At 39.7% G+C, this 24,266-nt stretch overlaps 1 protein-coding gene across 3 annotated transcripts in view; it reads left to right on the top strand.

Annotated features, from left to right (window-relative positions):
- Positions 1–24,266, top strand: part of ASPH (aspartate beta-hydroxylase) — a 148,030-nt gene that overhangs the window by 84,663 nt on the left and 39,101 nt on the right. For all 3 annotated transcript variants that reach the window (XM_075213566.1, XM_075213568.1, XM_075213567.1), the window contains 4 exons: positions 1,605–1,640; positions 12,425–12,510; positions 21,741–21,827; positions 24,009–24,159. In XM_075213566.1, coding sequence (XP_075069667.1) covers positions 1,605–1,640; positions 12,425–12,510; positions 21,741–21,827; positions 24,009–24,159 — 360 coding nt within the window. The remainder of the gene's footprint in view (positions 1–1,604; positions 1,641–12,424; positions 12,511–21,740; positions 21,828–24,008; positions 24,160–24,266) is intronic.

The following is a 24,266-nucleotide window of genomic DNA, read 5'->3' as shown; positions in this document are numbered from 1 at the left end:
TTTTTAAACACTTTTTTTATTTTTTTTTAACTGTTTTAAAATGAATGCCTTTATTATTAACAGGTGACATTAATTCAATATTGTTTACTCTGCATTCATTTGTGAATTTATAATCCACATGGCTATTGGACATATTGTGCAGTGTCTCGTGTAGTAGAAGACCACAGCAGACCTACACCCGAATTTATCAGCGCACGTATCTGCAGATCCGTCCCCTGTTGAGTTCGGGGTGCACAGAGCCAATTTACACACATTTTTTTTAAACAAACTCCCGTTGCGCTCAGAATGCATGCCTTGATGAATTAGGCCCATTATGCTTAAATTGGGTATTTTATTCCATTTTAAGTACTATACAGCATTGCTTCATAATTAGGCAAGAGATAAATAATTGGAATTGGGTTTGAGCTGAGTTATCCAAGAAATCCTAATGTCTGATATCCAAATACTGCATTTCTACAATCCAGTGCTGCAGGCAGCTCACTTGAAAGAGAAGGAAAACACTGGTGATTAAAACAGAGTCTTTATTTCAATACATTTAAAATCGTATGATGTATATGTAACCATGCAGCCACTAAGTACAAACAGAGATGCAGCAAAGGTCTCTGACTGTATACATTGTGCTTTACACCCGCAATCTAGCACCAATCCCAGTATTTCAAATGTATTTCACACGCGTTTCATCAGTGAGTTCACAGGTGTTCATTAGACTATGTAGCCCAAGATCGCTTAGGATTGTTCATAGTAGAGGGCTAATTTCAATTTTCATGTATTAGCAGTGTAACTTTAATATTTGGTCAACTATGAAGCTAAACTATCATTTAATTGGCATAGGTGTGTGTGTGCAGATAGATATTATTATTATTATTATTAATACCATTTATTTATATAGCGCCACTAATTCCGCAGCGCTGTACAGAGAACTCGCTCACATCAGTCCCTGCCCCATTGGGGCTTACAGTCTAAATTCCCTAACACACACACACACACACACACACAGACTAGGATCAATTTATTAGCAGCCAATTAACCTACCAGTCTGTTTTTGGAGTGTGGGAGGAAACCGGAGCACCCGGAGGAAACTCACGCAAACACGGGGAGAACATACAAACTCCTCACAGATAAGGCCATGGTCAGGAATTAAACTCCTGACCCCAGTGCCCCAGTGCTGATATAAATATATATGATGGATACATATAGATATTTGAAAGTTAGCAATTAATTCTTATTTATTTTAATAAAAAATAAAGCAATACATTAGTACAGTGTATATTTATGGAAATGAAGATACAATCTTTATTATTACGTACGTTCATTAAATTAAAAATTTGTCTTGTTTATCTTTAAATTACTGAAGGCTTCCGGAGATCCTGGTGATAATTAAAAAAATATAACTCGCTTGTTTATATAATTTTTAAAAAAAACATGAAACCATGTTTTTTCCAAGAAACAAAACAATGTATAAATATTAATGTACATCTTCATAGAGACTGATAGAGATATAAATGTGTTGTGCCCATGAATTAATTGTGTTTATAATTCAATATGTAGCTGAAAATTTGATGCATATGGTACATTTACACTGCACGTTTGTTTTCTTTTGTCAGGAGATGAATCATTGTCTCAGGAGAAGAAGAAGAAAGGTATAAACATAGCTTCAAAAAAAATGTAGCTTTTAATTAATGTTCAAATTAACTTCAGAAATGAAAGCAATCTGATCACAATTTGTGTGTTTGTGTGTATGTATGTGTGTGTGTATATATATCTAATATATATAAGCCTAGCGGCGTGTGTTAGTGTGTGTGTGGAAAAAACTATTTTCTCAGAGAGGGCTCATCCAATTGACCTGAAATTTGGTATACTGACATTATTTGACAAAAAAATTATAATAGTGAAGTCAGTTAACTTCCATCATCCCCCCTTCCCCCCGTGGGAGGGGTAGTAAAGGCTAAATTTTCGAGTTGAGGGCTCAAACTCTTGACTCCTTCCGGAATGCCAAGGCACAGATTAAGATTGAAAGTTGGAAGCATTATTATGCTATTGAGAAATCTGAATGTTAAGAGAGGACTGTTCAATGGCACTCGATTAGTAGTGACAGTTTTAGAACAGTAAGACGATGGAGATTAAGGATGTGGCGATGAAGATGAAGGATGAGGTGATGGAGAAGAATGATGAGGTGGTGACATATGGACAAAACCATGTTAAAAAAAGGGCGCTTACGTCTCGAAGTAACGCTCTTCCCCTGAGGAGGCCTGGCCTAGCCCCAAATGCATGACAAGAACCTTTTTAACACCCTAAGTAGCTTGATTTGACTAGAATGCATGAGTATCATGCACGGGTTTACTTGTATGTATGTATATATATATATATGTATGTATGTGTATATATATATATATATATATATATATATATATATATATATATATATATATATATATATATATATATATATATACACACATATACAGACAGACAGACAGTGGTACAGGAGTCGAAGTGGAAATTTAGAAGTACTGGTATGGAACTTTAACTTTAAAAATGAATGGATTGAAGCCGCCTGGGTTTTAATGGTGTGAAATTATTTTAGATGCATTTTAATACTATATAGTATCATATAAAACATGTTAAATCATGCAAGATTATCCACCCTATGTCCCTCCACCTCTCGCTCATGTCTCTGTAATATAACTGTCCATAATATCTCCTTTATACATTTCATGTTACCCTTCAACTTTCCCATTATCGGTTTTCTTTCTCTGTCCCTTTGTGCCCCTATCTGCATCGCAGGTAACCCCCTCCCTCTCTCTACCTGCTCTCCCCTGTGCCTCACATCCTGCTTCTCTCGCTCCTCCTTTACTCCTTGATCCTCTCTCTACCTGTTCTCCCCTGTGCCTCACATTCTGCTTCTCTCACTCCTCCTTTACTCCTTGATCCTCTCTCTCTACCTGCTCTCCCCTGTGCCTCACGTCCTGCTTCTCTCACTCCTCCCTCACTCCTTGATCCTCTCTCTCTACCTGCTCTCCCCTGTGCCTCACATCCTGCTTCTCTCACTCCTCCTTTACTCCTTGATCCTCTCTCTCTACCTGTTCTCCCCTGTGCCTCACGTCCTGCTTCTCTCACTCCTCCTTTACTCCTTGATCCTCTCTCTCTACCTGCTCTCCCCTGTGCCTCACGTCCTGCTTCTCTCACTCCTCCCTCACTCCTTAATCCTCTCTCTACCTGCTCTCCCCTGTGCCTCACGTCCTGCTTCTCTCACTCCTCCTTTACTCCTTGGTCCTCTCTCTCTACCTGTTCTCCCCTGTGCCTCACGTCCTGCTTCTCTCACTCCTCCTTTACTCCTTGGTCCTCTCTCTCTACCTGTTCTCCCCTGTGCCTCATGTCCTGCTTCTCTCACTCCTCCTTTACTCCTTGGTCCTCTCTCTCTACCTGTTCTCCCCTGTGCCTCACATTCTGCTTCTCTCACTCCTTGATCCTCTCTCTCTACCTGCTCTCCCCTGTGCCTCACATCCTGCTTCTCTCGCTCCTCCCTCACTCTTTGATCCTCTCTCTCTACCTGCTCTTCCCTGTGCCTCACGTCCTGCTTTTCTCACTCCTCCCTCACTCCTTGATCCTCTCTCTATTTACTCTCCCCTGTGCCTCACATCCTGCTTCCCTCGCTCCTCCTTTACTCCTTGGTCCTCTCTCTCTACCTGCTCTCCCCTGTGCCTCACGTCCTGCTGCTTCTCTCACTCCTCCCTCAATCCTTGATCCTCTCTCTATTTGCTCTCCCTTGTGCCTCACATCCTGCTTCTCTCGCTCCTCTTTTACTCCTTGATCCTATTTGCTCTCTCCTGTGCCTCACATCCTGCTTCTCTCGCTCCTGATAGACCAGGTAAGATGGTGGCTATGAGGTAAGGGAAAGAAGAAAGGCAGAGGTGATATAAACAACGAAGGAATGCATTGAAGAGGCAGCTCAAACAATCAGAATGAGGTGTAGGGGCAGCGATGGTGTGGAATGATTAGCAACACAGAGGATGACTCTGGGTGTTAAGTGGAAACCAGTGAGTATTTCTGCACCAGGAGGCATTTCCTGAGCTAGGAGCTGATGTGGTAATAGACCTCTGGCGCAAGCGAGTAGCGGCCCATGTAGTGGCTGATTATTCGCTGAGGTGCAGGCATGCTCCGGCGGTGGCTGAACGATGAGGTAGTTAGGTGCAAGCACGGGAGCTGCAAAATCCAACTGCAGGAGAAGCCAATGTCATTGAATTTACAGTGCTGGCTTAGTACGAGCAAGATTCTGCCCACCATAGAATCCGTGATGGTGACACTGTAAGATTACTTCTATGGACAGACAGATTGGATAATAATCTGATGTAAATTTGCCAGGTCATTATTTAGCATGGTAGGAAGACGACAACAGAGATGACTTGTATTGGTCTGTGTCTGCTGGTATCTTCTGACTGCACTAATTGGTCCCAGTGATGTCAGAAGAGATCTGGCTGATTGGCGTGAGTACCGATTGGCCAGATCTTGTACAATTTGAGAACTTTTGTGCGACCAACTTGAATTTCCAGTTGAGCGATGTATAACCAAGCAGCAGGTTTGTACCATCTGTGGCTTGGTTCCCACCTAGCCAGTAATTTACTGGCTTGGGAGGTAAAATTGGTTCCCAGTTACAAATTTAATTAATATGGAAGAAACATAATGGCGATCGAAAGACCAATATTTTTTCCCCCAAAAAAATGGTGACAACCCTATGTGTGGCAGACATACAAATGAGAATCAGCTTGCCTCTAGCAAGATTACAATGTGCTCATGTGTGACTGCCTCTTCAGCTGAGCCTAAGAAAATAGGTTCTTCATACACAGTCAGCCCAGAAAGTCAGTCAGTAGCGTGTACAGACTATTACATGAAACAGCCAATCAGTACTCTCTTCTCTCCTTGCAACTCTCTCATTTGCTCTCCAGGCTGCCTGTGGAAGAAAAGTCACTGTTTTCTCAGCCAATTAGAGACCATGCTACTGACTGTTGGAGCATTTCTTCTTCTATTGCTGTGAGCAAGCACATCCAGGTTCTATGGACCTCGTTGGTTTCACCACTCCCCTTCCCCCTCCTTTGTCCAGTGAGACCTGGACCATTGTCCCAGCATTGATCTTAGTAAAGATAAAAAATCTGTTCTACAGAAGGAAAGGGCTTTGTTGCAATGTAGCACCACTCACTCCCAACTTGCACAAGTGCTTCCCTGTGCCTGTATATAGATTAGAGATAAGCGGGTTCGGTTCCCCGAGAACCGAACCCACCCGAACTTTGGGTATCCGAGCACCGAGCTGAGTAGCTCGGTACTCTCCCGCCCGCTCCGAATCCAAATCGAGGCCGAACGTGATCGTGACGTCGTCGGATCTCGGGGCTCGGTTCTCGCGATACTTGAAGATTATAAATACACGCCTCCACAGCAATCCATCGCCATTTGACAGAGGGAGAAAGCAGGGTGTAGTCACAGGCTGATTAGAGCAGGGACAGCTAATCCAATATTCTTATTCCAATTGTAACAAAAATCGCTAGAGAAGAGAGGAGGATAGAGGTTTTTTTTCTTTTCAATACTTAATTGTGCATAAATATTTCTGGCTGTCAAAATTACTATCTGTCAGCAGTATCTACCAACTAATTTTTAGCACTCCCCAGTACTTTTGGGGTGTCCCCCATAATTGTGCATAAATATTTCTGGCTGTCTTAAGTACTATCTGTCAGCAGATTTAAAATATAATATTTAGCACTCCAAGTGCTTTTGGGGTGTCCCCCATTCTTTTGCATTATTTTTTGTGGCTGTCAAAAGTCATATTTGTCAGCAGTATCTAAAACAATTTGTAGCATTACAAGTGCGTTGGTCTCATAATGGATTCTAAGCAGTCCATGAGCAGAATCAGCAACCAGGTTCTGTCACCAGTCCTGATGGTAGTGTTCCCAGTACGTCATCTATGAAAGGCGATGTCAAACTACACAGTCTTTTAAAAGCAGTCAAAAAAAACACACACCAAAATTTTTTTTACCGTGTTGAAGCGCAAAAGAAGTGTAACTGAGGAAAAGTTAAGTGCCAATAAAAAAAAATTGCCAACATGCCATTCTATACACGCAGTGGCAAAGAGAGAATGAGGCCTTCACCTTTGTCTATTAGTGGCAGATCTAAAAATGTTACCGAGCCTACAAGTGGTGCACAATGCTGTTACGCATCAAAGCCGAGCTGCAAGATAACAGTAAGGCATTAGAGGATAATGTTTGCTCTGAATCACAAATGACACCAATCCCTGTGGAGAGTCCATCCACCAGTGGTATGTCTAATCGTGAGCATTCTGTTAGTGTACCTATAAAGAAGGGCCCTTTCAGCAGTTCTGCTGATGTGTGCCTGAACAGCCCGAGTGTAGCCGGTGATACACCAAGTGAGGATGACACTTTGTCTTCAGAAGAAGATGTGGGGGAGATTTGGGTATCCGACGATGAAGATGCGGTTGATTGTGTAAGTCCTGCAGCAGTGTGGCACCAGTGGCAGCAGTTCTGGCACGTGAGGTTCTGGCACCAATATGCACTTTCCAAACACAAGCAGGGATGACGCAGGGGGCAGAGAACAACAGTTTAACATCTGGGCTGGTTTGAAAAGATTTTTTAAAAAAATGTGTGACTTTTAATCATAACTCTAACCAATCCTACTATTAACATGCAAAGGATGGTGGAGGGCCTATCAGGGATTAAACTGTATTTTTACTAATTTGCACTCATAAGGTTTGGGTGTAATATACACCCAAAGACGAGTGCTCAATTGCTAAGAGTCATTGATGAAGAGGAAGACAAGCAGGCTTGTCTATAGAATTTACAAGCCCAAGTAATTTGAATTCCAAAAGTGGTGCACAACTACTGTTACGTGTGAAAGCCGAGCTGCAAGAAAACACTAAGGCCAATCCCTGTGGAGAGTACATCCAACAGTGGTATGTCTAATTGTGAGCATTCTGATAATGTACCCATAAAGAGGGGCCCTTTCAGCAGTTCTGCTGATGTGTGCCTGAACAGCCCGAGTGTAGCCGGTGATACACAAATTGAGGATGCCACTTTGGAATTAGAAGAGGATGAGGGGGGGATTTGTGTAGGTGACGAGGGCGCTAATGATGATGTGGATGATTAGGATGCAGACAGATACCAAACTGCCTTTGTCCATTTATTTTTTAAATTGTTCAGTCTATCCAGGCTGCTTTTTTTCTATTCAACTACAAGTGGATGGGGGGGGGGGGGGTATAGAGACAGAAACAAAACTGCCTTTGTCCATTTTTTTAGATATTTAACTATAAGTGTAGGGTGTAATATACACCCAAAGACGATGGCTGCATTGCCAATATGCATAGATGGAGAGGAAGACAATCTGGTTTGTGTGTAGAATTAATGAAGGCCTACCTACCAGGAATTAAACTGTTTTTTGGATAATTTATTAGCTTTACAATTACATTACTTATCCAAGAAACAGGTGGAGCACTAAATTTGGTTATTTTATGCCCAAAAACATTGATTTTCCAACAAAATAGCAAAACAAAACCAAAACACGCAATGACGGTTTTGCAAAACCAAAAACAAAACACGAAGGTAATCCAGAACCAAAACCAAAACCAAAACACGGGGGTCAGTGACCATCTCTAATATAGATGGGCATGATGGTCCTGCCATTGGCAACTTTAGGACTGGAGGAATCACAAAAGTTAGTGACTCATGGTACTACAATATGTCTGCGTATGTTTATAATCATGGTGTTATGAAAATGAATGCAGGGATATCTAGCCCGAAAGATATTCATAGTCGTGACTTTTTTCTCTTCTACAGCTTTATAGTAAAATATGTTATATGATGGTTCATATGGACCAGTGATGTCAAGTAAACAGTCATATGGCAGCGTTGGTTCCCTTGTGTTGCTGTGTGCATGATTGCTGGAAGACTGGTCAAACTCTTATAAAATTATTGTGCATTGTAGTTTGTATGTTATACAATGGCAATATAGGGCCTGAGTCATTAAGGAGAGCAGGGCAAAAAAAAAAGGAGTAAATTTGCTCCTGGACAAACCATGCTACAATGCAAGGGGTGCAAATTAGTTTATTATTTTACACATTAGATAAATACTGGCTGCTTTTTTCATGTGGCACACAAATACTTGATCATTTTATTTTTAAACTGAAATTTAAAGTTGATTTAGAACAAGCTCTTATTCTGGACTGCAGACTTAAGTAGCTTGTAAAGGTCACGCGCTATATAAATAATAAACTATAACTATTGTCATCTAGAGCAGGTTTTCACTTTATTTAGTAATATGTCTATTAAATAAACAATAGAGTCTAACTGAACATAGAATCGCAATTCCCTGCCACTGTATAATTATTATAGTTCCTGCTTACTATACTTAGTTTAAATGATCAGCCCTCTATTTTCCACATGATGGGGAATCAAAATGATCCAACTCCTTAATGTTATTTTTATTTTTAGTACATATTGAAGAAATTCTTATTGTTGCTTTGTAAGGTGCCGCAGAGCTCCACGGCACTGGCTGTGGAGACATTAGAGCATACTTGCCAACTTTTCCTCGTTGACTTCAGGGAGATCCCAGGGGAGGTGGGGGTGGGGCTTGACAAATCGCATCATTTTGGCACCACCCCTAATCGATTGTCACAATTTTGGCCAATTACAAGAGGGGGTGGGGCTAAGATGACGAGATATTTGCATCATTAAGCACCCCCCTGCCGCTTATCTATTGCGGGGTGAGAACCGGGAGGTTGCCCTGCTTTCCTGGGGGGTCTCCCAGAAATGTGGGAGTCTCCCGGAATGTAGGCAACAATGCGTTAAAGAAAAGCAGCTAATGAATCTCTAGAGACTGAAGTGTCTTTTACATTTCTGTCTCCATTACTGAAGTCATGTTGTCTTACCTGTCAGTCTTTGATTAAATCTTGGTCTTCATGAAAATGGGCACCTGCATAGGCATCAATACATAGACATAGGACCCAATTTCTGAACTGTGTCATCATGCCACAGATGGCGAAGCCAACCACGTCTTGTACTGGCTCAGCATCAGGGAGAATACCAGACTCTTCAGGGAGTGAGGGAGATCACCCCTATTTCAGGGAGTCTCCCTGACATTCAGGGAGTGTTGGCTAGTATGCATTAGAGCATACATTAAACAGGGACATACTAGGTAGACAAAGTAATGCAAACATGAGAAAAAAAGACTGCTGAATTAATTGTATATTTTCTAGGTAATTTCTAAAACCTACCAACTACCTAAAGTAAAGTAGTAATTTAAATTGTGCACTCTGTGTAGTGTAAATGTGCCACCTTACAGCTACTTTCATTAAATACAACTTTTCAGTTTTTCTCTTAAAATACTGTTTGATTTAGCAGTAACATGTAACTGAAGAGACATCAGGGGCCTGAGTCATTAAGGAGAGTAAGCAAAAAAAGGATTACATTTGATCCTGGACAAACCATATTACAAAGCAAGGGATGCAAATTAGTTTCAGTGTAAACGTCTACTCCTCCATAATCATCCTCTCCTCCATAATCACTGTCATCTTGCTCAGGAAACCTATGTGCTCTGATGGAAATATAAATCCCTTTGTGCAAGTCGAGAAGCGCTGCACTTACATAGACCATTGTGAGCAGCTGCTGTTTTGGGCTTAGTAAATATGAGCCTCGCTGCTTCTGTAAGAGTTATGTAAAGAGTTACAAAATACATAATAAGTACAAGAAACAAAAACAATCCTTGCTTCACAGAGAGTGCATGTTTGTATTATGTAATCATTTAATGGCTACTGAAAATGAGTATTTAATTTGTATATACGGAAACTTTAGTAATGTGGGCATAATACGCATTGCTCATTTTTTGGTTGTTATTATGAATTTCATCTTACAATACCATTTGCCTAGCATCACACATCCACATTGAACAATGTGTTATTGTGAAAGAGGAAGTTCTTAGATCGTACAGTAGGTGGCACCAATTATTTAACACACAAACCAGACTCTTTTTTTTTTTTTACAAATTATACTAATGTCCTAGACAATACGTCTGTTCGTACATCTGAAATTGTCAAAATTCATAATTTTCTTGTACAATGGAACAAAATATATATATATATATATATATATTTAAGTATGTTACTGAAACATTGCTTCACAACTGAAGAATATGATTAAAGCGCTACAGAATCTGCTGGTGCTATATAAATAATTGATGATGACAAATATGATTGAATAAAAATATGACTGAATACTTCTTTTAAGGGCCAATCACTTTATAATGACTTTTACTGAGCAGGTTAAGGCTAAATTAGGGGATGGTTCAGTTATGAGCGAGACGTCCATTGTTGCCTTGAGCATTATTTTAGTGGTACTGATCACGTGATAAAATATGCTTAATTTTGTTCATTTTTGCTCGCTCCTCCTAGGATTGCGTGAAAAATGAGGCGATTAAGCATATTCTATCGCATGACTTGCTGTAACTGTCTATAGTTTGCGTGACAAAAGAGCGTGCGTGGCAACTTTGGAACTATTGCTCCTAATTGAATTGTCCCCATAGAGGGTTAATTAAATACTAATTTCATAGTTCTTGTGAGACTGTGCTTCTATTCTAAGAATGCTGTCATTGCATTTTATTTCCAGCAGGGGGCTTCTTGGATCTTCTTGTAAGACACATTAACCTACCGTACTTAGTTTGGTTGCTCTTTTCCCATGTCCATGAATGGTAGACTGTTCTACTCTTATTTTCCCTGTAATGCATTACACGCAAGAGGGGGTTTACCGTTTCAGGCTTCAATTGCTAAATAGTTAATTGCACATCAGTAATTAGGTATTTGCATAATTCTAGGTGAAGTGTGGAATTACCAGCAATCAAGGAATTAGCATGTGCATGTTTAATCTCCTGAAAATAATCAATATTTAATTAGTTTCAATTATTAGCTTTTGCACACATTTTCTAATTGGCCCAAATATTAAATCAGAGTAAAAAAAGAGCATTGCTTTAGTCTTTAGTAGTTCTCTTCAATTGTCTTAATTAGACTAAATGGCAATTAAGAAATTACACATTACAAATGAAAACTGGTAATCACAGTATTTCCTTTCTTTTGTGCTGCCTGAGTCTGTGATGTTTCCTGTTTGGTAGGAAATAATCTATATATGGTTTAGTTTTTTTTAGATATGTACTAAAAGTATTTAGCAGTTTATATAGTTTTATTGTTATATAGTACCAAGATTATATATGTTTTGTAAAAGCACTGTAAAAGGTTTTCACTGTCCCAAAGACTTTTTTTCACATGTGTATGCACAAACCTCACATAGGACCTGAGTCGTTAAACCATGTTACAATGCAAAGTGTGCATATTTGCACATTAAGAAAATACTGGCTTTTTTGTCATGTGGCACACAAATACTTGATAGCTCTATTTGTACACTGAAATTTAAAGTTCCTCTAGGACATGCCCTACCCCAACTATAACTCCTGTCACCACATATTAAATGTAACCCCCCCCCCCCCCCACTTTACACCTTGGTTTTGCCAAGGTGCAAAGGGGAGGGCCAGTCACTGTAAGGTTTGACTATACACGTGAAAAAATCCAGTGACATCTGTTGAGGCGCCATTAGTGGGGCTGGACGATGACCACACACACGGTCAGTTGCTGTCATCATTTGAACAAGTAGAATGTTCATCATCTAGTAGATCTCCATCAGATGTTGATCAGGATTGGCAGTCTTTTTAGGCCAATACACGCTGTGGTTTGTAGCCAATTAGGTCTAAAAGGGTCACATGCTAATCAAATTCACATCAAACTTTTTGATGTATTTGTTTATTAGTAGCCTTTATATATGAAGCAACTTGTATTTTTGTTTTGCAATTTTTTTTTTAATTAAATATCAAACATTTCAGGGAATTTACTAATGGTAAAATACAGAAATATCCAATTCACAATAAAGATTAATTGGAAATCAATATGATTATTATCAGGACGTTTGTATATGAGGTTGGAGTAATTTTGTCTAGTTTGGCCATCTTTAGTTATGGCCTAATTTGGTATTTATTGACTCTCGTGACTGTGTGTGGCCGGCTATACCCATAGCATCAATCATCAGTTCGTTTTTGATAGAACAATGAAAACAAATGCCAGGTTGCTATGAGTTAGTAACTAACAATCATAGCACCATTCCAACAGTGCTCCCAGTATCTAGATTGTGATTTTCTTTAACAGATAAGTCACTTTCTACAAATGTAAGCTGTACAAAATACACATTGTTCCAAAATAATTTCTAGTATAACATCCGACAAAACTATCGCTTTAAGTGAGAAAACACCTCTTTATGCCCCATGGTTTGTATGCATACGTCTAATGGTTTGTTATACATGAAATAATGCAAATATTCTGTGTGTCCCTTTGTAGAGAAACAAAAGAAACCCAAGCTGTTAAACAAGTTTGATAAGACAATAAAGACTGAACTTGATGCTGCAGAAAAACTGCGGAAAAAGGTAAGTTTGTATATGTTTATTAGTTGCATTTCCTAAATAAATATATTTTTCTTATCTGTATGCAGATTCCGTCGCCAATAACACTTTGGTATCCTTGCTCTTGGAGAAGTGGAACAGGGGAGTGGAGGGGTGGGCAAGTGTAGGCAGCGTAGTGTAAGGTGGTGTTCATATAATTGCGACTGAGGTAGACCTGGATGAATATCACATACATATCAGGAGGCGTATCCTTGTGGGTGTTGCAGGATCGGTATAGGCGATGATGATGACTGCTGACAGCACTAGCTACCTACTTCTAGTACCTAACTCATTTGTGTGGCTGCTACATTGTATGAAGTCGCGACCATCTATTCGCATTACGCAATTGATATTTTCGTTTGTACTGTGACAGTAAAGAAAGTCTCATATTTTTAAAGGATAAAACATATTATTTTAGTGTTTAATTTAATTTGTATTTGTGTCTGCATTTCACAAAATGCGACTTTCACTTATTAAAACTCTGTCCTGACACTATTTTCTCCTGTTTATGACACTTCATTACATTATTATATTGTGTACAAATAGGGCAATGGAACTTTACCATCTATTACCAACACTATCAAGTCACATCTCTACGTTATTTCTGCTCCATCCCTATGTTAAGTGCGCAGCTGTACAAATTTGTTACGTAAACCTGACACACATCTTATGTTGTCACCGACTGAACATAGGCATGTAAATGTAAATTTATCATGTGTGCATGATTTCCTGCTTAGTTCATTCAGCTCTACATGAGCCATGGAGCCAAGTCTGCTATTACTATTGTCTGTGCTTGTAACATTCGTTTGTATGAGTGCTAAGCATATGGAATATTTATTAGTGGTGCCTATGTTAATTTATCATTGTGTGTATATATGTATGTGTATATGCGTGTGTATATATGTGTGTGTGTGTGTGTGTGTATATATATATATATATATATATATATATATATATATATATATATATATATATATATATATATATGTGTGTGTGTGTGATACACACCGTGGTTGTCTGTGCATATTTTGCTTCTTTTTATTACTTAAGGAATGTATTCGGAACTATCACACTTATTTGTACAAGTATTTATTGGTGTAACTTAGCACACTTATTAGTACTTATGTTAGTGGTGGTCATTAGCACACTTATAGGTACACATGTACAGAATATTGGTGGCACTCAGCACACTTATTGGAACATACAGCATGTGTCCTGGTGGTACACGGCACTCTTCTTGGTACATATGTTTATTGGTGGCCGTAGGCATACTTATAGGTACACATGTACAGTATATTGGTGGTCATTGGTACTCTTATAGGTACACATGTACAGTATATTGGTGGTCATTGGTACTCTTATAGGTACACATGTACAGTATATTGGTGGTCATTGGTACTCTTATAGGTACACATGTACAGAATATTGGTGGCACTCAGCACACTTATTGGAACATACAGCATGTGTCCTGGTGGTACACGGCACTCTTCTTGGTACATATGTTTATTGGTGGCCGTAGGCATACTTATAGGTACACATGTACAGTATATTGGTGGTCATTGGTACTCTTATAGGTACACATGTACAGTATATTGGTGGTCATTGGTACTCTTATAGGTACACATGTACAGTATATTGGTGGTCATTGGTACTCTTATAGGTACACATGTACAGTATATTGGTGGTCATTGGTACTCTTATAGGTTCACATGTACAGTATATTGGTGGTCATTGGTACTCTTATAGGTACACATGTACAGTATATTGGTGGTCATTGGTACTCTTATAGGTACACATGTACAGTATATTTGTGGGCATTAGCACACTTATAGGTACACATGTACAGTATATTGGTGGCACTCAGCACGCTTATTGGTACACGTTTATTTGTGGTCATTAGCACACTTATAGGTACACATGTACAGTATATTGGCACTCTGCACACTTATTGGAACCTGCAGTATGTATCCTGATGGTACACAGCACACTTATTGGTACATATGTTCATTGGTCGTGGTCAGCACACTTATTGTTGATATACATGAGAAGACATTTGGGTCACTGAGCCTATTACTACAGAGAAAGTCATTGAGCAATGTCCAGGAGAGACTTGAAAAATGTAACATTAACCTGCTTAATAATTTAACTGTGTTCCAGAACAAACGCAATAACATAAGATTATAATATTTTTTTTCAAACAACAATTTATATCACATGACTGAGTCTTGTCCTTTACAGTATGTGACTAGTCCAAGTTTCTGCAGCATGTTATTAAATCATTATTTGTTTCAAGTCTACATTTTTACATTTCTTTTTTTAGTTAGATATAGCCAGTGAAGATCTACATTTGTTTAAATATTATTATTATTATTATTCATTTTTATTTATAGAGCGCCACTAGGTGTCCGTAGCGCCGTACAGGGACAAACGAAATTACAATACGAGGAGAGACAGCACAGTACAGTAAACAATAAGCACAGTAACTCAGTAAGTTCAAAGCACAGCTAGAGGGGGGAGGGGAGAGGGGAAGGTCCGCATACGACGAAGCCCAAAAGGGAGGGCACGGATGACAGGGAGACCCCCAGAGGGGAGAGGAGGGAGCGAGAGGGGATGGGGGGGTAGAGGGTCATCAAGGAGGAGGGCTAGGTAGCTGGAGAGCAGAGTTAAAAGTGGTGAAGACAGAAAGAGAGATGGCCCTGCTCCAAGGTGCGTACAATCTAAGGGAGCGTACAATCTAATAGAATCCTTTGCCTAACAAGTTCAACCATTTTTGCTCTGCAGCTTGCTCTCTCCAATTGTGGGGACAGCCAAATCTCCTAAAGCGGGCATGACGCCCAGGGGAAAATATATATATAGTTTCAGTACTGTGATATGCGCACCCATCTCTCAATAGGTTGTACTTTACTCCCCTGACCTAAGCGGTATGACAACATCCTTCAAGCAGAGCTGAACTGACAACCATGGCAGAGTTACACAGTGCAATTTACATTCTGCCTAAAAAAATTGTAAAATACTTCTACAGCTTCAGTTCCACGTGAACTGGAACCTAGAGGTTTGCTATGATAAATGCAGCAATCAGTGCTTTTAGTGCAATTAGAGGTGCATGTTAATGTTAAGGGTGATACCTCACCTACGCAGTATGTAGATAGCCATTTTATGGGCTAACCAATGTTCATCAGAATGCAGCCTATCAGTGCATTCAATTCATTAGAAAGTATTGACATAATTGAGCTGTGAAGCTTGTTGGACCTTATTGCCTCAGTGATATCACTGCTATTAATTCCTACTGAATTGATAGGTTGAATATTGGTTCAGTGTGCAAAATGGCTGCACTGACTGTGTAAGATGATGGTTGCACTTGAAGTGTTCCTCTTTATCTGTGTGAAATGTTGGCCGGTATGGTACATTCTTTATATATAGAGATGGGTGATTTATTGCTGGGTGTCACTGTAATAGATTGAGGTAAACAAAGGCATTATCTCAGCCTCCCTCTTCTGGGACCTTGGATTAAGTGATCACTTTACATCACACACAGTGTAATCCTATTTTCCATATCTCCAAGTCATAACCAGCAGACATAAATGAAAATAAAGCTGCATTACTTCTCCCTTTATGCCAGGCTTTGCTCCAGGCTGATTTTAGCGGCAGTATATCAGCTTGACATGTCATTCTCCCAGCAGCAGCTGTGCTGGTTAATAACAGAACAGTGAACAAGTTATCTTGTCATAGTTATTGCATTTCCCATTTCTACAGTGTTCCCTCCCACATACAAGTGAAATATTAGTTTCTCCCTTTTCGCATGTCTGTAGCTCAGGTAGGCGGTATTCAGTTTGTATATCATGGTATCATTTTTCTTAGGTAAAGAAAGCATGCTGTCAGGGAAGAATTGTGGGTAAACACATCCACACAATCACCTTTAACCTTTGCTAATAGTCCTGTGCAGATTGATAAAGCACTGTAGTTGTTGTATCATTAATGCACTGTATACACAGAGACATAGACTTATGTGTCTCCTTCTAGTCTATCGTACAAATGTCTCCACACATAAACTATCTTTTTTCTGGAAATCTTTTGTATGCTACTGTCCAATAAACAAAATATTAATTCCTAACAATTCCTTTGGTAAGAGTAATATGTTATTTTTATAATCGTAAACTTAGACTAAGGAAATACATTATTATACATTATTATTATTATACATTATTACCAAGTTAAGAAAGCAAATTACGTCTATTGTTGATTAATCTGAGTTGACAAGCCAAGTCCATTCAACTTATCTGACAACCTTACAATTCTCGTTTACTTTCAAACTTTACCCAGATGTTAGCTTGGGAGACGTGTCAGTGCTGATGGTAGTGAATATATTTACCAAGCCATTAGGTTCCACCATTGTCCTCCTAGTTAGTGGGGTGGTACATTATGTTAATGCTATATTTAAACACATATATACACAATTATGTTCCACACAGTGATATGTAAGGCGCCACAGTGCGTACATAAAACAGGGACATACAAGATAGACAAAATAAATGCAGATATGAAAACAATGGGAGAACCCTGCTCATTAGAGGGTTTTACATTCTAAGTAGCAGAGGTCACAGTTTAAATAAGAGGAGCGAGTATGGCTCAGAGTGGAGCTTGGGACAGTTGTGAGGGTGCATTAGTGTGAATAATATTATCATGGATAAGGTAACCTCTAAAAAAGAGATGGGTTTTCAGATAGTGTCTAAATATTTGAAGGCTGTTGGAAACGGGAAGCCTGATTGGGGGTGGTAGGGAATTCCATAAAGGGAAAGCAGAATGGCATAAGGCTTGTAGGCGGGAATGAGAGTTTGTTACCAGAGTTGAGACAAGGTGCAGGTCAGAGGTAAATCTAAGAGGGTGGGAATAAGAGTATTTTGATATAAGATTTGAGATCCATTAAGGTGGTTTTTGTTGAGGACACAGGGAGCAAGAGTAGGGATTTGCAAAGTGGTGCAGCTGATGTGGAGCGGTGAAAGAGGAAGATCAGTCTTGCAGCAGCATTTAGGATGGATTGAAGTGAGGATACATGGTTGTCGAGAATTCCAGATAGAAGAAGGTTGCAGTAGTCAAGACCGGAGATCATGAGAGAATGAATAAGAGTTTTCGTAGCATGTTGAGTAAGAAAAGGGTGTATTCTTGCAATGTGTTTAAGGTGGAGTTGACAGGAATGGGAGAGAGTCTGGATGTTAGGAATAAAGCAGAGGGTGGAGTCAAATGTGACACCAAGGCAGCTCGCTTAGGAGACTGAGGAAATTGTAGTGGTGTTGACAGTGATGGAGATTTGAGAGGAGGGAAGATGATGAGTTCTGTTTTGGACATACTGAGCTTTAGGTAACGTTGGGAGTTCCATATGAAGATAGCAGAAAGATATAGTACAAAAGGAGAGAGGTCAGGGAAGAGCTATATATTTGGATGTGGTAAGCATAGAGATGGTACTGGAGACCAAGTGAGTGAATTAATTCCCCAAGAGAAGAGATATACAGTGAAAAATGTAAAAGGGCAAGAACAGAGCATTGTGGAACCCAGGTGGATAGTTGGAGTTGAGGGACGTATGTGCCGGAAGAGAGAAACACTAAAGGAGCAGTTTAATAGGTATGTGTCACGGCAATAGGGTTTCTAGGAGCCATCTCTGAACCCTTGGGACTAGCTGTAGCAGGGATGAAGTGGAAACTAAGAGGCTGGATGACATTCATGTTCATAGAGGCACACGGTGGCTAAGTGGTTAGCACTTCTGCTTCACAGCACTGGGGTCATGAGTTTAATTCCCGTGGAGTTTGTATGTTCTCCCTGTGTTTGTGTGGGTTTCCTCCGGGTACTTTGGTTTCCTCCCACACTCCAAAAAAACAAACTAGTAGGTTAATTGGCTGCTATTAAATTGACCCTAGTCTCTCTCTCTCTCTCTCTCTCTGTGTGTGTGTTAGAGAATTTAAACTGTAAGCTCCAATGGGTTCTTTGTACAGCACTGCAGAATTAGTGGTGCTATATAAATAAATGGTGATGATGATAGAGGGAGGATGTGCTCTATTCATAAATAGATATGATATGAGGAGGAATGCTGGACTGGACTCCATAGTGGGATAACCAGCTGGGATCTGGACCTGGTGAACTGGAACCTGGACACAGGAACAGAGACGGAACTCACACTCAAGAATGGGCGGCCATCAGTCAGTATGTGGCCCAGAAGTTGATTGACAACATGCCAGGGAGAATTGCAGAGGTCTTCAAAAAGAAGGGTCAACACTGGAATTATTGACTCTTTGCATAAACTTAATGTTATTGTCAATAAGGGCCTTTGACACATATGTAATGCTTGTCATTTTATTTCAGTATACCATAGCAATATCTGACAAAAAGGTCTAAAAACACTGAATCAGCAAACTTTGTGAAAACCAATACTTGTGTCATTCTCAAAACTTTTGGCCCTGACTGTGCTTTCCCAAAGTCCAGTAGGTGAGTCAGAGGAATAGGCAGATGAAACTGGCTCCAGACGAGGGGTTAATAGCTGGACGATGTACAAAAGCAGATAGTAACACTGGAGTGGCAGAAGGATGCTGAATCCACAAGAAGAGTGGCTGAAGTCTGTACAGCAGCAGATGGTAACAATGGAGTAGCCAAAAGAACAGCAAACAAACAGCAACAGAGGTAATCTGGACTAGAGGTCACGCTTTGTTCCAGGATTTGGAATGCTGCATTCTGACAAGAGGGAGATGCACAGTGATATGATACCGCTGAGTGGCGTAAACAGGACTAAGACCCCAATTCATGACAGTAGGAGCGAACCAGGAAAGAACTTTGTCACAGATGTCAAATGGAATGAGGGGTGTGTAGGAGAAGAGGGTGATCAACAGTGTCAAAAGCAGCAGAGTAAGTAGATCATTGATCACTTTTGTGAGAGCAGTTTCAGTGAAATGTTGGGGGTGAAAGCTTGATTGCAGAGAGTTGTAGAATGAAATGAGAGGAGAAAAAGTTAGATAAGTGGTTGTACACTAATCGCATAAGTAGATTGGAGGCAAATGGGAGTAGAGAAATAGAGAAGTAGTTTGAATAAGCAGCTTGATTGAGAGATGGTTTCTTTAGAATTGGTGAGACGAGTGCATGTTTAAAGGAAGATAGAAATGTGCCAGTGAACAGTGACAGGTTGAAGAGGTGAGTTAGAGGTGGGCATGCAGTGGGGGAGAGGGAGTGGAGAAGTTGGGAGGGAATAGGGTTGAGAGGACAGGTTGTAGGGTGATAGACTTCATCTTCAGTTACTGGAGAAAATTACTTAAATGTGGATTGGGGAGCGTAGGTAAATGTGGGGGGGGGGGTGGAGTTCGGCATGAGGAAATATCTTGTTGAATTGTGTCAATTTTGTCTTTGAAGTAGGTGGCAAGATTATGGGGTGCGAAGGAAGAAGGGGGTGGAAGAGGTGCAGAGAAGTAAGTTGACGGTGGCAAGGAGGCTACATGTGTTAGAAGACTGAGTTAATATTATGGATTTGAAGTATGTTTGTTTGGCAATTGAAAGCACAGAGTTGTAACATGAAAGGTTGGATTTATAATGGAGGAAATAGGGATAGGAACAAGATTTTCTTCAGTGGCAGGAGCACTTTTTCAGGTAGCGCGTCAGTTTGGTGTGCCATGGTTGGAGTTTTGGATCATCGGAGACTGCATGTGGTAGCTGATGCCAGACTGTCTACGGATGAAGTGAGTGTTTAGTTGTAGAAAGAGGCAGCCTGATTAGAGCAGGGCAGTGCAGTCATAGGAGAAAGTAGTTGTTTTAGTGAAAATGAGAAGTGGATTTGCTTTCTTAGGTGTCGTTGTTTATATGGGGATTTGGGTGCAAGGGGGGAGGTCATGAGGTAAGCGGACTCTGAAGGAAAGGAGGTCGTGGTCGGAGAGTGGAAAGGCTAAGTTGGAGAAACTTTAGATGGAGCAGAAGAGGGAGAAGTCAAGGTCATGGGAGTGTCCATCACAGTGGGTGGGAGATGAGGTCTATTAGGAGAGACTGAAGAAGAAAGTAAATAAAAGAAGTTTAGGGCCTGAGAGACAGTGGGATTATCAATGGGAATGTTGAAGATGCCTAGTATGAGAGTAGGAAGGTCGAAGGATAGGAAATAAGTGAGCCAGGCTGCAAAGTTGTCAGGGAATTGGGAAACTGGACCTGGGGGTGATAAATGATAGCAAGATGAATGTTCTACAGCTCAGACATGACGAGGTCCAGGGTGCTAACAGTTGGGTGCAGAGGGTCCAGCAGCCAATCAGAGATGGCAACAGCAATCACAATTGAGCTCAGTGGGCATCTAAACATGTGTTGAAACAGCAATGACAGTTGAGCCCTGTGGGTCATACAGCTGAACATAGATGGAAGTTACAGTAGATCTTAAAACAGCCTTGTTTTTTATATGAAGTTGATCCTCAGTGTTGCTTTGATCTTTGCCAACAGTATTTCGAATACCTAATTCTTTATATTTGTGAGAATAAGGAAAAGCGGGAGTTTGGGCAAAGAGCTGAGTTAATGTATAGGTTACTCTAAATCTCGTCCAAGGCCACCCAATCTATAGTATCTTGGTTTGCTATTATGGTTTAATTTATCACCTTTCACTCCTTTGACCTATGTCATTGTGCCAACACCTCAACTACTTACCATTCTTGTGATGAGTTACTATCACTGATGCTATAGAAATAAAACTGTGCTTAACACAATAAATTCTTAGACCACATTCCAATCTCTTGTTTTGTGTGTTCTGTAAATACATTGTGGATTGTAATGCTCAAGCTCTCAGGTTTTAATAGAATTGTCCCAAAGAGTCATTGCTGTATTTATGGTGTGTTTAAATCATATTTATATTCTTTTCTTCTACTGTGGGTTTATGCAGTGACACCTGGGACACTGGATGATAAGTATGCAAGGTCACTCCGCTAACCCACTTCTAGTGATGTGGAATAATTTGATTTGTACTCACATGGAAGGCTCAAAGTGAATTTTACATCAAGCTCCATATTTAGCAAAACCAGTCAAGCGAGTTTATCACAAATGTCCACCTGTGCTGCTGTCATCTTTATTCTGAGCATGGTTCCCTTGCCTCTGTCCGCTCATTTTATTCACAGTAGCTGTTTATTATTCTGCTTTAGTACAACTACTTGATTTGTTTCTTTGTGTGTTGTAAATTGAGCATTGCCAGTAATTATTACCTTGTTTATGATTCACAGGGAAAAGTGGATGAAGCTTTAAAAGATTTTGAAATTCTGGTGACTAAATATCCCCAGAGTCCAAGAGCCAGATATGGGAAAGCTCAGGTACATTGTTTTTTTTTTAAAGAAAGAAAAAAAACCCATAAGATTTTGGTATTTTCATTTGCTTAACTATTCAGTTGCATAATTATGGGTAAGTATCATCCATATACTCCAGCTAGTCAGCTGCAGTGTAATATAGTTTTCAACATTATTTCCTCTGTATAGTTGCAGACTATGTTATGGCTAAATAGGTAAGTGTTTCAAACACTCTACGGCAGAAGGAAGATAGGCTGTTTGCTTTACTAATTTAGTCTTATATGGATGGTGAATATATTATTGCTTGTTTGCCTCATAGACAGATATAGCTGGAAATGGTGAAAACCGTTCATGGCTGTCTTAGAAGGGTAATAATTATACTCTGACCCCCTGCATATCAGAGCTGTGTACCTGAATCTCATGTGCACGCAGCTTCCAGTACTAAGTTATAAAGGTTTAGAACATGTGTGTTTTTATGATCAGGTTATTAAAGATATCATAAAGTAATAAAGGTGCAATCTCACTTCACATGGCCAAAGACTACTTACCATTAGCCATTTGTCTCCGATCCCCCAGAATTTGTCGCACACCCATCCATAGCTGACCACCAATAATGGTCATTAGTTTTTAGTTTTTTTATCACTTGCCTAACCAATAAACCCAGTGCTGATCGAGCACCATACAAACAGTGTAACTCCCTTTAGTTCTCCGCTTTAATAATTTGACGGGTCTGCAGACTGACATTTCCATTCCTCGGCACTGTGCAATCAAATATATACACTACAGTGTAGCTGTGTGAACAACAGATATTATTTGTACTACATAAACTATTCAGTAAGAGCATGATTGGCATATGTATGTATTTGATTTTACCTAATGTTTTGTTCTTTTCTTTCCGCACATTGTTACTAAATTACGTGATTTGGGTAGGTGATATTTGCAACAATGCATTTATTTGTGACTATGCTGTTTTCTGCAGTTTATTATGCTTTTAAATCGAAATGCAACTAGATAAAAATACTATTTTTGACAACCTCTATTGTGTGGCCTTTAGCCATGCAGCATACTGTCTAGAGAGCATTCTCTACCATCTGATGTTTTCCAGTCACTGCATGTTGTAGACTTTTCATGGTACGTCTGCCTGACTGATCTTTCTCTTCTAGAAATGACCATTAAATGTACCTCCAAGTCTAGAAAATCATGGTCATAGAACCTGTTATTTTCCCATTTAATACTGAAATGACTCAAATGGACATTTATGTGAATGTCAATGGAGCTGAATTTCAGACTTCAAATGGATGTGGAATTATTGCTTTTGGCCATTTAGAGGTTCATATTGGGGACAACACCAACCTTTGTTCACCCTTTCTTCTGTATAGCAGTTGAGCACAATGATTGAAGTAAGAGCTCTAAAACCACATATCTCTTTGGCGAGCAGGCTTGTTCTTACACAATATATTACAATGCATTCACCTGCTCCCAGACACAGAACCACACGCAAACTGTTAATTAGAGCTCAGGGATCATCTCTAATGATTTGCTTGAGTTGTGCAATAGGAATGAATAGAAAGGCACGGATAGTGAGGAACTTAAATGCAGAGGAAATTATAAGAGTAAAGAAGTGACAGATGGTGATTTAGTGTACTAAAAAATATATTTAACAAAAATAATGGAAAAAAAAGATATGTTTGAATGAAAAGATTATTGTTTAGCAAAAAGGACAGTAATTATCATGCTTATAAACCCTTTGCATATATACCGGTATGGGATCTCTTTCATGGAAACTCGTTATCCAGAAAGCTGGAAAGAATGAAAACAAATACTTTTTGCTGATTGGTGTCAGTGTTATATACACAGACATGATCACCAAGTACCTTCACTGTGAGGAGCACTGCTAAACAGTCTAATGAGGAGGGAAATATCAAGGGTAATTGAGTATATTTTAGGCCTGGTGCAGCAAGTTACAGTGATAACCCATATTCCCAAAACCCAAAGCATTGTGTGTGCCACAAATCACCCAATATTTGAAATTGTACATGCAAAAAAAGCAATGAATTGTTTCACTTATCTTTGTCTATTCAATAACCAGATTATATATTTCAGCACTTTAAATGTTTAACCTAGATCATATGGTGCTTGGTAGATATTTCCATTAGTGCCTTAAACACCATTTTAACCTATTACATTAATCTATGATGTTCTTTGCAGTGTGAAGATGACTTGGCTGAGAAGCGGAGGAGTAATGACATTCTGCTGAGAGCTATCAGCTCTTATGAAGAAGTATCTGGATTGCCTAATGTACCTAAAGAACTAGCAAAACTGGCTCTCAAGAGACGAGCCAACCGCCAGCAATTTTTAGGTGAGACGCTTCTATAATGTCCTTCAGCTGTAATTGTGACTGGTGCTTTTGCTATGTAAAAAATTATTCTCATAATAGTGATATAAAATTGTTTTTATGGATACAAT

The sequence above is a fragment of the Mixophyes fleayi genome, chromosome 5 (genome assembly GCF_038048845.1).
Source record: "Mixophyes fleayi isolate aMixFle1 chromosome 5, aMixFle1.hap1, whole genome shotgun sequence".
NCBI classification, from domain to species: domain Eukaryota; kingdom Metazoa; phylum Chordata; class Amphibia; order Anura; family Limnodynastidae; genus Mixophyes; species Mixophyes fleayi.
The sequence above is the reverse complement of the archived record's forward strand: the minus strand, read 5'-3'. Positions and strand labels throughout refer to the sequence as shown.